This window comes from Culicoides brevitarsis, chromosome 1 (assembly GCF_036172545.1).
Source record: "Culicoides brevitarsis isolate CSIRO-B50_1 chromosome 1, AGI_CSIRO_Cbre_v1, whole genome shotgun sequence".
NCBI lineage: Eukaryota > Metazoa > Arthropoda > Insecta > Diptera > Ceratopogonidae > Culicoides > Culicoides brevitarsis.
This window is the reverse complement of record NC_087085.1, coordinates 30,410,594-30,423,165: the sequence shown is the minus strand read 5'-3', so window position 1 is coordinate 30,423,165 and position 12,572 is coordinate 30,410,594. Positions and strand designations below refer to the sequence as shown.

The following is a 12,572-nucleotide window of genomic DNA, read 5'->3' as shown; positions in this document are numbered from 1 at the left end:
TCAATTTTTTTTATGATTGCTTTGATCTATTAGATCGCCTTATAAAACTTTTCTAAAAAAAAAATGGAAAAAACTATTCTATAATTTTATCGAAAATTTTGACTTTCTTTAATAGCAAAAATTATTTGATTTTTCGTTTAAGTTTTTAAATTCAGTTCTTCCCGAAATTTATTCAAAAAATCAAGAAACCCAAAAAGTCTTTCAAAATTGTATCAGCCTTATCATTGGCGGATTTCATCACTTTTCAATTTTTATCAGTTTTAAGCAAACTTGTCAACTTAAAAAAACACAAAAATGCCGAAATCTTCTTCCAGTTCGTACAAAAACAAGATCAAATTAAGCAAAAAGTCGATCAAATCCCGCACTTTAGGACGTTGGAAACCCATCGACGACTATCTCTTGATCGAAAATGTCCTCGCCGTGAACGATCTTGCTACAATCCATGCCGGCATCAAATTTTCCTGTCACTTTTCTTTAGAAGAAATCAAGGAACGCTGGGCTCTTTTGATGTACAATAAGCCTCTTTCGGGTCTGGCAATCGATGCAATGCGCCGTTTGCATACCGAAACAATCGAATATGCCGAAAGAACGACTTTATTCTCCGAAAATGAGGAAAATTGCATTAAGAAGGTTACTTTTCCATGTCCCGACATCGAAGATTTTGAGATTTTGTTGCGAGAAAACGCTGGGACCTTCCATCGAGCACGAAAAGCTGAAGATTTGTTCAAACATCACGAGCTTTTACGGGAATATGGATTACTCCCAGAGCAAATCGTCACTCCATTAAACAGTGAATTTCAAGATTTTTCAGAAATGGAGGAAGATTGTGATGAAAAATCCATGAAAATTCCTTCAGAAGAGCAAATTAAAGAGGAAAACCTTAAAAATCGTCGAAAAATCATCAAAATTCGTGAATTAGAGGCCGATTTAGAGCAATGGATGGTAACAAGTGTCACAGCAATAAATGGTTTTCCTTACTTGTTCCCAGAAATGGACTCACAAACGTTCGCTATGCTTCGGGGACGCATCGTAAAGTACCACATGAAGCATCCAAAGATTACTTTCGGCCGAAATACCGAAGAAAATTATGTTGACATGGATTTTTCGTCGGAAGGACTCACTCACAAAGTCTCGCGTCGTCAAGGAACCCTCAAATTGACTGAAAACGGAAAATTTTGGATCTTGAACGAAGGAAAACGGGCAATTTTTGTTAATGGAATCCCAATTTTGCCACATCGAAAGGGCCAAATACGTCACAATTCCTTGTTAGAAATTTGTGGATTGTACTTTTTGTTCCTCGTAAACCACGTGGTCGTCGATTCCTTCGTAAACTTGAAAGAAAATTGAATTTTTGATTAAGAAATGTATTTCAAAGTAATTAAATTAAAGAGATAAGTGCCTAAAATCGCCCACTTCGCTTGCGTCCCGTGTATTTGGAGTCTTCGCGAACATCGGCGCCGAGTTTCCTTCGTTTTTCCTTCTTCTGCATGATCCAGTCCTTGCCTTTTTTCACTCCTTTGCCACGTGCCCCTCGAACAAATTCACGTTTTGCCTTCGAATAAGCGACTTGATTCTTTTCTTCGTCCTCGTCGCCCAGCGCTTTCGGTAATTGCGCCACGCCGCCCGTCATCAGAACCAAAAAATACTTTTTCGCTCGTGTCGAATTCGGAAAATCTATCACGACACCTCCATAAAATCCCGCTTTCATCGCGTGTTTTTGAATCAGCTCCAATTGCTGATTATTTTCCGGGTAAAATTGGAAGACGGCTCTCGCGCCACGCGACAAACACGCATAAAGAGTCGTGAAAAATTGCGTCAAACGTTTGGCGGGGATGTGACTCGCCTTGTCGGCATTACACAACCACTGAAGAGCCGAAATGCTGACGGCGCCATCAAAGGAACCCGCTTTGAAGGGCAGTCCTTGACCCATGTCGCCGAGAATTAAGTCGCCTTCGACTTCACGTTCGACCGCAACATCCAACATCGACTTGGAAATATCGATTCCGACCCAAATGTGGTCCTGATCCTCCAAAACGCTGCCTGAGAGACCGGATCCGCAACCAATATCGAGAATAAATTTTGTTTGGTCGTCAGGTAGGGCGAGTAACTCGATCGCTCGTTCACACATTTGCACCTGGATTTCGATGATGCGAGAATTTCCGGTATATTTGCGGGCTTCTTCTTCGTTGTAGAAGATCTCCGGCGGAGCTGTATGTTCGGGACGACGTGCCATGTTGAGAAATTTATTTAAAATCGAGGTTCAATGATTTTTTTTCTATGCGATGAAAGAAACGCATGTGGATTTGTTTATGTTTACAAGTGAAATTGAGACGAATGAAAGTGATAAATTTGCTAATTCAAAGATATTGTGAAAAGTTGCAGTTTCGCAATCAAAATTATGAGCGATAAATTTAAAATTTCACGAAATTCGATAGTGTTGAAATATTTTCAAAATAATTCTGAGAAATTATCTAAAGTTTCAAAATTAAACTCAAAAATAATTAATTATTTATATTGTCCAGAACGAAAAAAATATATTTTAATTTGATGTAAAGAATTTCAAGTGAAAGAACTTGAAGAATTTTGATGAAAAGTATTTGAAATGAAAAAAAAACTATTGAAATATTTTTTCTTTATTTTTTGGTTTTTGAGCAACAATCGAATAATTGTTTTTTTTGTCAAAACATACAAAGATAATTCTTATGGAAAAAAATCCGTTACAAATTCAAAAATTGCTAATAATTAATAGAACAATATATTCCCATCAATTTTTGGATTTTTTAAGTTATTTTTTAGACAAATTTTAAATTATTTTTCATAAAATCAAAAAATTAATTAATTAAAAATATTTCATTCTAAAAAATTTTGTTTAAAATATTGAAAAATTGCGAAATTTCGTCAAATATTCAAAAATATTACGTAAAAATGTTAATAGAACGAATTTTAAAACATATTTTCGTTAATAGAACGTCTTATTTTTTTCCATAAGAATTATCTACATTACTAATAAATTTAAACTTTCTATTTAAAAAAAAATGTAATTTTTTTAGACTAATTATCACAAAGGAGTAGACAAATTCATAGTTTTAAATTTGTCAAAATTATGGAGTTTCAAAAAGAGTAATTTAAGCATAAAAAATTTAAAGAAAATTTAATGTTTCAAATGTGTGAAAGAAACACAGAAAAGATTCAATGAAAATTCATAGTTTGAAATTTTTCAATACATAGTGCAATACAAACTGCTGTGATAACAGTTGAAGAGATAAATTTCTTCAGTCTTCCTTCGCCTGACGATGAACAACGTTCGAAACTAGTCGCGAAATAAAAATAAAAATTTTGTGTTTTTATTAGAAAAAACTTTGAGAAATTTGAAAAATAAAGACTTTTTTTTTGTGTAATTTAAAAAGATTTCTCGCACTCGAAATAAAAAAAAAATTGTACATAGTTTTGAGTTTTTAAAAAAGTAGTTGAAAAATTAATGAAATAATTGAAGGGCTAAAAAGATATACCGCACTTATCATACAAAAATGTGATTTATCAGTAAGGCTTTCGATTAGGTAGATTATGAGCTCTTGATATATAAATTAAATAAATACGGCATTCGGGCTGCCTTTTTGAAATGGTTAAGGTCATACTTGTCAAATAGAGTTCAATCTTTATAATTCGAAGAAACGATGGCAAAATTTTTGATCCAATTCTCTTCTTGTTATTTAATAATGATTTACCAAATTTTCAAAAGAAGAACTATGAATGCTTGCTTTTTCCAGACGATTTGAAACTTTTTAAGAAAATAAATGATATGGAAGATCCAATTAAAATACAACAAGACATTGAAAGACTTAGTCGTAGGTGCAAAGACAACGGAATGGCACTTAATGTGAAGAAATGTTCGACGATGTCTTTTAATATAATCAGACCTGAATTTCATTTTGATTATAAATTTGGCAACGAGAAATTATTAAGAAATAAGGTAATTCGTGACTTAGGCGTATCGATGTAAATTTGTATGTGCGATTCATCCTTTCAGTCCTTCAATTTTTTTTATGAAAATTGTCTAATTCAAAGATCTAAACTGACTTTAAGATCCTCTATTTAATATTGGAGCTCTTTAAAAGAAATCGCATGTGTCTCGTAAAATTTTTCAATTTGCGAAACATTAATTTTTCACACAACACATGATTTTTTCGATGAAAAACGGTACCAAAATTGACATTTATCACTTTCATTCGTCTCTAAAAATTCAAAATCACAAAACGACGACAAAAGCGGCATTCTCTAAATTAACATTTTCCCTTAAAAATCATTAAAAATAGCCAAAAATGTCGAACGCAACCTTAAAAGCTGACATCGAACTGAAACTAGATGAGTGCATAACTGCTGCTTTGGACTCTTTACTCAAAAATTACCCTCCCACAGATGAATTTAAGGCAATTTTTCAGGAAGTAAGAATTCATTCATTAAAATTTTTAATGTTTTTACTCAAAAAATCCTTTTTTACTTCCAGAAAATGTTTGTAAAATCCAACACAAAGGCCTTCATTCACGTTTCTCACTATTTATTTACCGTACTTGATGAAAAAGAGTTCAAAAAAAGGTTTTATTGGCCCATTAAATGCAAAGCCGATGAAAATCACTTTCGGTAAGCCCCTCGGCTCAAATTTTCATGTTTTTATTTTTAAAATATATTTTTTTCAGGTCAGCTACCGTTGAATATATCAACCACCTCATCACAATCGGAAAACTAAAGATGGATAAGATAAAAGCGATGCACGTCGTCATCCCAGGCGGTATTAAATTCATGAAATTCCTGTTAAAAGTGATTGTTTTGGTCGTAAACGAAGTAATTGCCCGCAAAAAACCGATGGCTGAGCCAAAAAAGTCCGTTGGCGAGTACATGTGCAAGGAACTTTTGGAGAAAAATGATTTTGTGACGTCACTCGGCGTGGAATTGAAGAAAATTGTGGCAGAAGACATCAGTGCCATACAAAAAAAGACGGAAATGATCGACATGGCTATCGGAAAAGTGTTTGCCAATGTCCCGAACATCAATTCAAGTGATGAGAGAATGGAATTTTTCGAAAATTGGGCTTTAATGAACTCACAAGACTTCAAAAAAATCCAACAGGAGCAAGGAGACATGCGAAAAACGATCGCCACGTTCGCTAAAATCTGTAAATATGGCAAAAGTCTCTTGCAACCACAAGAATTCGGTCAATCCAGGTATAATTCGGAAAATGTTAAAGAAGCAATCAAAATTGTCAAAGACAAAATCGGTTATGTTGATGCGGAAGAGGATGAAATCAATACTTTTGGTTATACAAACATGCCAGAAGTGATAAAATTGATAAAAAATTCGATCGAGCATGTCATTACGATGATGGTTCAGTATCCTTTGAGAGATTTTAGCGACATGAAGTCAGATGCGCTCGTCATTAACGAACTTTTTGGCAAAACCATGAGTGTTTCCAGCGAATTGAAGGCTTTTTTGAAGAAATTATCCGACGATGAGGCCCAATTTTTGCAAAAAACCGAAATTTCGATGCAACAAACGATCCGCGACCCGCAATTAGCTCACGGATTCTTCGGAACTCCCCCGATCGCCATCAACACGAAAGAATCCGAGGACCTCAGTATGCTCCATATGCCTTTCGGGCGTCTCGGAATAGGTCGTGACGTCACTCGCATGAATATCTCGCAACAACGAACCACTCTTCAAATGTCCCAACGAGAACTTTTCTTCTCGCCAAAGCTGGAAAGGTCAATTTTGGCACCTCCGCCTGCTGCTATGATGAAACAACCAACCGGCAGACCCAAAAAACGTCAATTCCAGATAAACTCGGCGTCGTTATTTGCCTCGAAACCGCCATCGCATAACATTTCCCGCTTGGAATCTTACTCGATGGTGATGCCAGCGTCAGCAAATGTCCTGTCATCGACCGTTTTGGATCAAACGATGAAAAATCCGACACCTCCGAGTGCGGGCACAAAGTCAAACAGTCGTCGGAGCGTCACTGCAAGACGATCAATTGTGGCAGAAACGCCTCTTTCGCCTTTGCATGAGACACAAATCCCGAAAAATACTGCAACGGTGAATAATTCGACGAATTTACTCACGCCACAACCGAAAAGAATGTCAATTAATACGTTGCTGAGTCCAAAAATCCAATTAAATGATCAAACGTTGGGCTCTCCAACCGTGCGAAAGTCGATAAATTTACAAATTTCGAAATCCGCATCGCCATCCAGCAGAATAAATCCGACAGCGGGACGTCCGATGCTCAGTTCGAACTCGAGTTTGCTGGAAATTACGAAAAGATCCTTGATAACGGACGATGATCCGACCGAAGACTCGCCAACGACCGCTGAAGCCCTCAGCAAATTCAATAAAATGAATTTAATGGAAGAGAAGGAGAATTTGTTTGATACGAGTGATGCGATGCTCGTTGATGATTCTTTCTAAAAAGATACAAGAAAAAATTATTTAATCATTTTTTGTATTAATTTCGTTAAATTATCCCCAAAAACAAAAAAAAAATAATAATTGTGATTTACTAACCAACCTTACTGCCTAATCCTTGTTTTTTTTTAATTAATTTTGTAGAATAAAAAAAATATTTAATCAAAAATTGTGTTGAATATCCCTGTAAAAGAGATTTTTCTTCATTCTAGCGTGTGATTGGTTAAAAAGTCCTGTATTTGTTTAGTATGTAAATCTACAGGAAAGGACATTAGCTGTACGGAAGGATTCCATTTTGGTAGGAGTGGCTTCGATTTTTGTATAAATGTAAGTTTTCCCAAGAGAATTTCGTTTAATTTAATTTTCATCTTCATCCGGTTGAGGTGAAAATTTATTTCTGAATTATTTAAAAAAAATTTATTAAATAAAGTGAAAAAATTTAATACAAAAATAATAGTTTTTTAAATTTTAAATGATAAAAAATTATTATTCCTGAATTTTTGAAAAGAAGAAAAATTGAATTAAAATAAAATAAATTTTAAAGAAAAATGGATAAAATTTGCAGAAGTCAAATACCTGACTCGTCATCATCGCCGCCATTAAGGTGTGTAAAGGATAAAAAAAATAATTTTATTTTTAGAATTCTATAAAAAAAATGTTGAAAGTGAATAAAAAGTTAAATTAATAAATAAATGAATAAAATAATAAAATAAAATAATAGAAAATAAATAATAAAATAAAAGTCATAAAATAATAATGAAAAAAAAACTGAAAAAACAAGTGAAAAAACAAACTTGAAAATGAATTTAAACTTTTTAAATAACTAATCAAAAATAAATATAATTTTATTGATTAAAAAAATATTTTAATAAAAAAATAAAATTAAATAAAATAAATAAAAATTTAAAAAAATTAAAAAAATGTTCAAAAAAAACATTTAAAGTTAAACAAAAATTTTATTGAATTAATTAACAACGAAAAAAATAATTTTTAAAGAAAAAAAATATTAAAATTTTTAAAATATGGACTTTTTCAAGAGAAAGTTTTTGAAACGAAAATTTTCAAAAATTTTAAAATAATATCATATCAAAAAAAAAATTTTAGAAAATAAGAATTTTAAAAAATAAATTAAGAATAAGAATAAAAAAAAATTCAAGTTTCCGTTTAAATTTTATAAAAAATTATAAGAAATTTTCTAAAATTTATATCAAGTTTCGTTTCTAAATAAAATTATTTTAAAAAAATATGGATCTCATGTAAAATTATTTTTTCTTCGTTTTAAATAAAACTATTTTACTAAATTTTTGATAAAAAGACTGAAATAATCAATAAGAAAAAAATTACGAAAAATTAAAGAAAATTTAAATATTTCTATTATTTCAAAGCTTTGAAAATAAAAAAAATTAAAGTTAATTTTGTAATATTCACAAAAAAACGATTTTTAAGTCAATAATTTTTCGTTTCTTAAATCTTTAAAAATTCGACGAGTTGATACTAATTTCGATGATTTGGATTAAACTTCATTTAAAAATTAATAAATTATTAATAAAATTATTTAAAATAATTATCTAGAGTAGTTTTTTCAAAATAAAACCATAAATTTTATCATAAAATCATAAAAATTTTTTTTTTAACATTCGATGATAAAAAAATTTTTTTTTTTTAGATAATGATTTGCGATTTTCTAGCAATTTTTTCTGAAATTCTTTAAAAAAAAATGAAAATATTTCAATTTTCTTTTCAGTTTCCACAACTTCGACGATGACTTAATGAGCGACTTACCTTCTTGCGTTTACGCATCTCACCAATTGTCTGTGAATAATCAAGCTAACCCGAATAATCTTCGTTTGAACGCTTCCAACCTCCGTCAACTCCAATATTTGCAACATTCGGACCACTTGGAGACTGTGAATCAATCGGCTGGCTCGTCATCCTCCATGAACACGTCGCATTATGGAAATTATAAATTACAAACTAAAATGCAGTCAAATGTCCGCGAAAGGAAACGCATGGTTCGATCAGCGCCGAATGGGTGAGTTTTCCCAAAAATTTTCCAGTTTTTATAAATTTTCCTAAAATTCCATTAAAAATATTTGCTTCTCAATTTTTTAATTTTTTTTTCGTAAAATTTAATTAAAAATTTTTCTTTTTAGCGCCGCCTCGATGTTAGGGTAAGTTATTTTCCTCCAACTTTTGAGAAGCAAATAAATTTTTGTGGATCAAAAATTCCGTTCAGAAAATAATTTTCTTCAATTTTTTTTCGCAGCAGTATCAACACAGCCTTCGACGAGTTACGCACCCATGTCCCCACATTCCCCTACGAGAAGCGCCTCAGTAAAATCGACACGTTACGACTCGCAATTGCTTACATTGCGTTGTTACGAGAAGTCTTGGAATCGGACTACGATCCCTTAACGTACGTCGAAAAATGTTTGCGGGGCGAAATTAAAGCTGAACGCGCGAATTGGAACACTTCCGACTTGACCGCACGTCTTTCGTGGATCAACTGGGAGAATTTGGGCGTCAATCCGGGACGACGAACGATGCTTACGAGCCTGGCGCTGGGCGCTGAACCGGGAATGGCGATGCATTGTGGACCGCATCCGCATCACATGTAAAAATTTGGTGCAATTTTATTGTTTTTTTTCTAGTCTTCCGTTGCAAAAAATATTATTTATTCGAAAATAAATGTTTTAAAATTAAAATTAAATTTTTTTCATGCCAACGACGAGAGATTTTCGATGATTTTTGTGTAATATTCGATGCCTTTGAGGTAAGTTTCGGCTTTTAAGAACTCATCGTGGTCATGCAAGAGTAACGGATGGTTGTTAATTGGCATGAATCCGAATGCGGTGATGCCAACTCGACGCAAAAATCGATTATCAGTCGCTCCAGGTAAAATGGAAGGACGAATTTTTAAGCCACTAAAAGAAATTTTCAATTAAATTCGAATTTTTAAAGATTTAAAGCACTCACAGTTCATCCAAAGTCCCTTTGAAGGTCTTCCAGTAAGGATCAGAGTCCTCCATTTTCGTCGGCGGTACATACGGATTCTTGATTTCGAAGAAAATTTCGATTCCGCCGCCAGATTCCTCGCACCATTGCTTCAGCTGAGCCTCGAATTGAGCATGGTCGACATCTAAAGCCAAGCGCATGTCAAAAGTTACCGTCAATTGTGGGGGAACGACGTTAGTTTGGACGCCTTTGAATAAAATTTTTGTCAAAAATAGATTTTTTTTTAGTTAAAAACTGTAAAAACGTCACCTCCAGACATTTTTGTCAAGTTCACTGTTGTTACTTGACCGATCAAAAGGTTTTCTTCCTTCATTTTTTTGACTTGTGTCTCACGAAAAGCCATAATTTTGGACATTAATCGAGTAGCCTTTTCTCCAGCAGTTTCCGGAAGCAATACTAAGCCATGTCCGGGAGTGCCGTTGATGCGGAATTGAACATCTAACAGAAAAATTTTGAATTAAAAGGTAATTTTTTCATTTTTTAATTAAAAAAAAAAATATCGAGGCAAATAATTTTCATAAATTTTAAAATTTTGTTGATCAAAAATGTCAATTTTTATGATTTTTAACACCTTTTTACTATTTTTTTATAAATATTTTTGATTTTGTTCTACAAAAACATTTTATTTAAAAATGAAAACAAGGAGAAATATTTTTAGAAGAAAAATTTTGAGAAAGTAATACATTTCAGTATTTATTTTTTAAGAAAATTTTAATTAAAAAATATTAAAAAAAAATTATAAAAAACTTTTTAAATTAAAAAAAAAGTCATTGAAAAATAAAAAAAATTAAATTCAAAAAAAATAAATAAATAAATAAATTTAAAATTTTTTAAATAATAATAAATTTTTAATTTAAATAATACTTTTTAGATAATTAAAAAAAAAAAATTTAAAAATTAATTTTTTTGAAAATCAAAAATTTCTTTGAAATTTTTTTGACAAAATTTTAGCAAAGCAATCAACATTAAATAATCTTTTTTGAAATTTTAAATTAAAAAAATTTTGAATTTTAAAAAGAAAAATTTTAAAAAAAATTCAAAAAAATTCAAATTTTATGAAAAAAAAATTAGAGAAGAAAATTCAAATAAAAATATGATTTTAAAAACAAAAAAAAATTTTTTATAAAATTTTTGAAAATGTTTAAAAAAATTCAAAAAACGATCAATTTTTGAAAAATTTTAATAAATTTTGGCTTTTAAAATGGGCATTGGACTTTATTTATGATTTTCATTTGGAGCGGCCTTAATTATTTTAAATTTTAATAAATTTTTAATTTAAATAATATTTTTAGATAATTTAAAAAATTGTTTAAAAATTAAAACAAGGAAAATATTTTCAGAAGAAAAATTTTAAGAAGGTAACACATTTCAGTCTTTATTTTTTAAGAAAATTTTAATTAAAAAATATTTTTTAAAAAAAATAATAAAAAACTTTTTAAATTAAAAAAAAGTCATTGAAAAATAAAATAAAAAAATTTAAATTCAAAAAAAAAAAAAAATTAAATAAATTTAAAATTTTTTTAAAATAATACCTAATAAATTTTTAATTTATTTTTTAGAAAACTAAATAATAATTTTATTTAAAAATTAAAACAAGAAAAAATATTTAAAAAAAAAATAATTTAATTGAAAAAATAAAATTTAAAACAAAAATACTTACGCCAAATACTCCTTTCAGCATAAAAAAGATGAAAAACCTCATCTTCCGAAGCAATCGCCTCATCTAATGCAAATCCGACATTCAGTGCTTTAAATTCATCTGTCAAAACAAATTCTTGCATTCCTTCAACGCCTCCGATTTCCTCTTCAGGCACGAACGAGACATGAATTGTTCGTTTCGGAACAAATCCAGCCTTCTTCAAAGCCCTTATCGCTCCCAGATACTGCGTTCCACAACATTTCATGTCTTGCGATCCCCTGGCGAAGATTTTTCCATCTTTATCCATTTCCGCAGCGAATGGCGGATGAGTCCAATATTCCTAACGTACACAAAAATTACAGAAAATTCAAAAATTTCAAGAGAAATTGAGAGAAAAAGAGATTTTTTACTTCAAACACAGGCACAACATCCATGTGAGAATTGAGCAAAATTGCCGGCAATTTGGAATCGGAACCTTTCCATGTCAAAATAACAACTGGCTTCTTGGGATTTACGACACGATAAACGTTGTAAGATAAGTCTAGTGAGTCAGCTTGTGCTTTGATAAACTTCAAACATGGCTCTGCAGAGAAAAATTAGACTGAAAAAAAAATTTTATATAGAAAAATTTTACTTTTTACCATAATCGATGTTGGGATGAACCGAAGGAATTCTCAAATATTCGCGAAATATTTTGATTTCTTCATTATTTTCATAGTCAGTTGTCATTTTTTTGACCTTTTATCAATTACTTTCACCTTTCAATTGAAAAAACTAAAGAAAAAAATTAAGTGAGAAATGTCAACAAAACTATTTTTAGACAGAAGAACGTCTTCAACGGAGCGACGTCGAAAGATAACTAACAAGTGAGTATTTTTTTAAGAGCGAACTTTCTTATCTCTTTATTTTTTTTTTTGCAAAAATTCAAACAAACCGGTATTTTTTCTCAAAATTTTTATGACGAATGTAACGGGACCAACTTTTTAAAAAGATGCACCAAAAAAGGAGAGACACAAATAAATTACACGCAGTTTGCCTTCAAATTAGCAATGTCACATGCAGCAAGAAGAAATTCTATTTATTATCTTTTCAAATGTCACGGCAATATAATAATTATTTTCCAGTGTGCAATTCTGTTTAAAGTTAAATGGAAATATTTCCGAATCGCCGATGACGTGTACAAAGGACCAACGAAGAGACACGTGAACGCTTTTTGCGTATGATCACGCACGTGTCTTAAATTATTTGTTTGGCACTGTTTTAGCCGAAGGCGATAGATGGTACACGGGAGAGAATTGGCATTTTATGATCATGATGATTGGAAACGATATAAATAGAATAAAACATAAGAAATAATATGTTAGTTTAAAAAAAATTAATATGAAGGAGAAAAAGTCATCGGTGATGAAAATGAAAGGATGAGAGCGTATTTTTTGGTAAGCTTATTTTATTTTTTTTTAAT

At 31.1% G+C, this 12,572-nt stretch overlaps 5 protein-coding genes across 8 annotated transcripts; 3 read left to right on the top strand and 2 right to left on the bottom strand.

Annotated features, from left to right (window-relative positions):
* Positions 1 to 294: 294 nt before the first annotated feature.
* Positions 295 to 1,347, top strand: LOC134837616 (microspherule protein 1-like). Its single transcript, XM_063852999.1, has one exon. The coding sequence runs from the start codon at positions 295 to 297 to the stop codon at positions 1,345 to 1,347; it is 1,053 nt and encodes a 350-aa protein (XP_063709069.1).
* A 7-nt stretch (positions 1,348 to 1,354) lies between these two features.
* LOC134827110 (probable 18S rRNA (guanine-N(7))-methyltransferase) lies at positions 1,355 to 2,316 on the bottom strand. The gene has a single exon (XM_063839663.1). The coding sequence runs from the start codon at positions 2,231 to 2,233 to the stop codon at positions 1,400 to 1,402; it is 834 nt and encodes a 277-aa protein (XP_063695733.1). The 5' UTR covers positions 2,234 to 2,316; the 3' UTR covers positions 1,355 to 1,399.
* Positions 2,317 to 4,255: 1,939 nt separating this feature from the next.
* Positions 4,256 to 6,606, top strand: LOC134836801 (augmin complex subunit dgt6). Its single transcript, XM_063852028.1, has 3 exons — positions 4,256 to 4,442; positions 4,505 to 4,638; positions 4,695 to 6,606. Exons 1-3 carry the CDS (start codon positions 4,320 to 4,322, stop codon positions 6,457 to 6,459), a joined length of 2,022 nt encoding a protein of 673 aa, XP_063708098.1. The 5' UTR covers positions 4,256 to 4,319; the 3' UTR covers positions 6,460 to 6,606.
* Positions 6,607 to 6,878: 272 nt separating this feature from the next.
* Positions 6,879 to 9,166, top strand: LOC134838327 (basic helix-loop-helix transcription factor amos). Of its 4 annotated transcripts, none has more exons than XM_063853846.1 (4): positions 6,879 to 7,060; positions 8,201 to 8,488; positions 8,610 to 8,627; positions 8,726 to 9,166. In XM_063853846.1, the coding sequence occupies exons 1-4, from the start codon at positions 7,005 to 7,007 to the stop codon at positions 9,072 to 9,074; spliced, it is 711 nt and encodes a 236-aa protein (XP_063709916.1). In that variant the 5' UTR covers positions 6,879 to 7,004; the 3' UTR covers positions 9,075 to 9,166. The 4 variants fall into 4 exon arrangements, with proteins under 4 accessions (XP_063709916.1, XP_063709908.1, XP_063709931.1 ...); XM_063853838.1 differs by having other exon boundaries at positions 8,723 to 9,166; XM_063853861.1 differs by lacking the exon at positions 8,610 to 8,627.
* Positions 9,110 to 11,952, bottom strand: LOC134838318 (aminoacylase-1-like). The gene is made up of 6 exons (XM_063853826.1): positions 11,752 to 11,952; positions 11,521 to 11,693; positions 11,132 to 11,450; positions 9,721 to 9,909; positions 9,433 to 9,658; positions 9,110 to 9,380 (listed from the first exon to the last, which is right to left on the bottom strand). The coding sequence occupies exons 1-6, from the start codon at positions 11,837 to 11,839 to the stop codon at positions 9,173 to 9,175; spliced, it is 1,203 nt and encodes a 400-aa protein (XP_063709896.1). The 5' UTR covers positions 11,840 to 11,952; the 3' UTR covers positions 9,110 to 9,172.
* Positions 11,953 to 12,572: the final 620 nt, after the last annotated feature.

What these genes read in the sequence shown, in the direction of transcription:
- LOC134837616 (XM_063852999.1), top strand. Translation starts at nt 295, where the DNA reads ATGCCGAAATCTTCTTCCAGTTCGTACAAAAACAAGATCAAATTAAGC.
- LOC134827110 (XM_063839663.1), bottom strand. Translation starts at nt 2,233, where the DNA reads ATGGCACGTCGTCCCGAACATACAGCTCCGCCGGAGATCTTCTACAAC.
- LOC134836801 (XM_063852028.1), top strand. Translation starts at nt 4,320, where the DNA reads ATGTCGAACGCAACCTTAAAAGCTGACATCGAACTGAAACTAGATGAG. An exon ending in TTAAGGCAATTTTTCAGGAA is followed by an intron (nt 4,443 to 4,504) that starts GTAAGAATTCAT and finishes TTTTACTTCCAG; the next exon opens with AAAATGTTTGTAAAATCCAA. An exon ending in GCCGATGAAAATCACTTTCG is followed by an intron (nt 4,639 to 4,694) that starts GTAAGCCCCTCG and finishes TATTTTTTTCAG; the next exon opens with GTCAGCTACCGTTGAATATA.
- LOC134838327 (XM_063853838.1), top strand. Translation starts at nt 7,005, where the DNA reads ATGGATAAAATTTGCAGAAGTCAAATACCTGACTCGTCATCATCGCCG. An exon ending in TCATCATCGCCGCCATTAAG is followed by an intron (nt 7,061 to 8,200) that starts GTGTGTAAAGGA and finishes TTTTCTTTTCAG; the next exon opens with TTTCCACAACTTCGACGATG.
- LOC134838318 (XM_063853826.1), bottom strand. Translation starts at nt 11,839, where the DNA reads ATGACAACTGACTATGAAAATAATGAAGAAATCAAAATATTTCGCGAA. An exon ending in TGCTGAAAGGAGTATTTGGC is followed by an intron (nt 9,910 to 11,131) that starts GTAAGTATTTTT and finishes TTTTTCTGTTAG; the next exon opens with ATGTTCAATTCCGCATCAAC. An exon ending in AAAGGGACTTTGGATGAACT is followed by an intron (nt 9,381 to 9,432) that starts GTGAGTGCTTTA and finishes AATTTCTTTTAG; the next exon opens with TGGCTTAAAAATTCGTCCTT.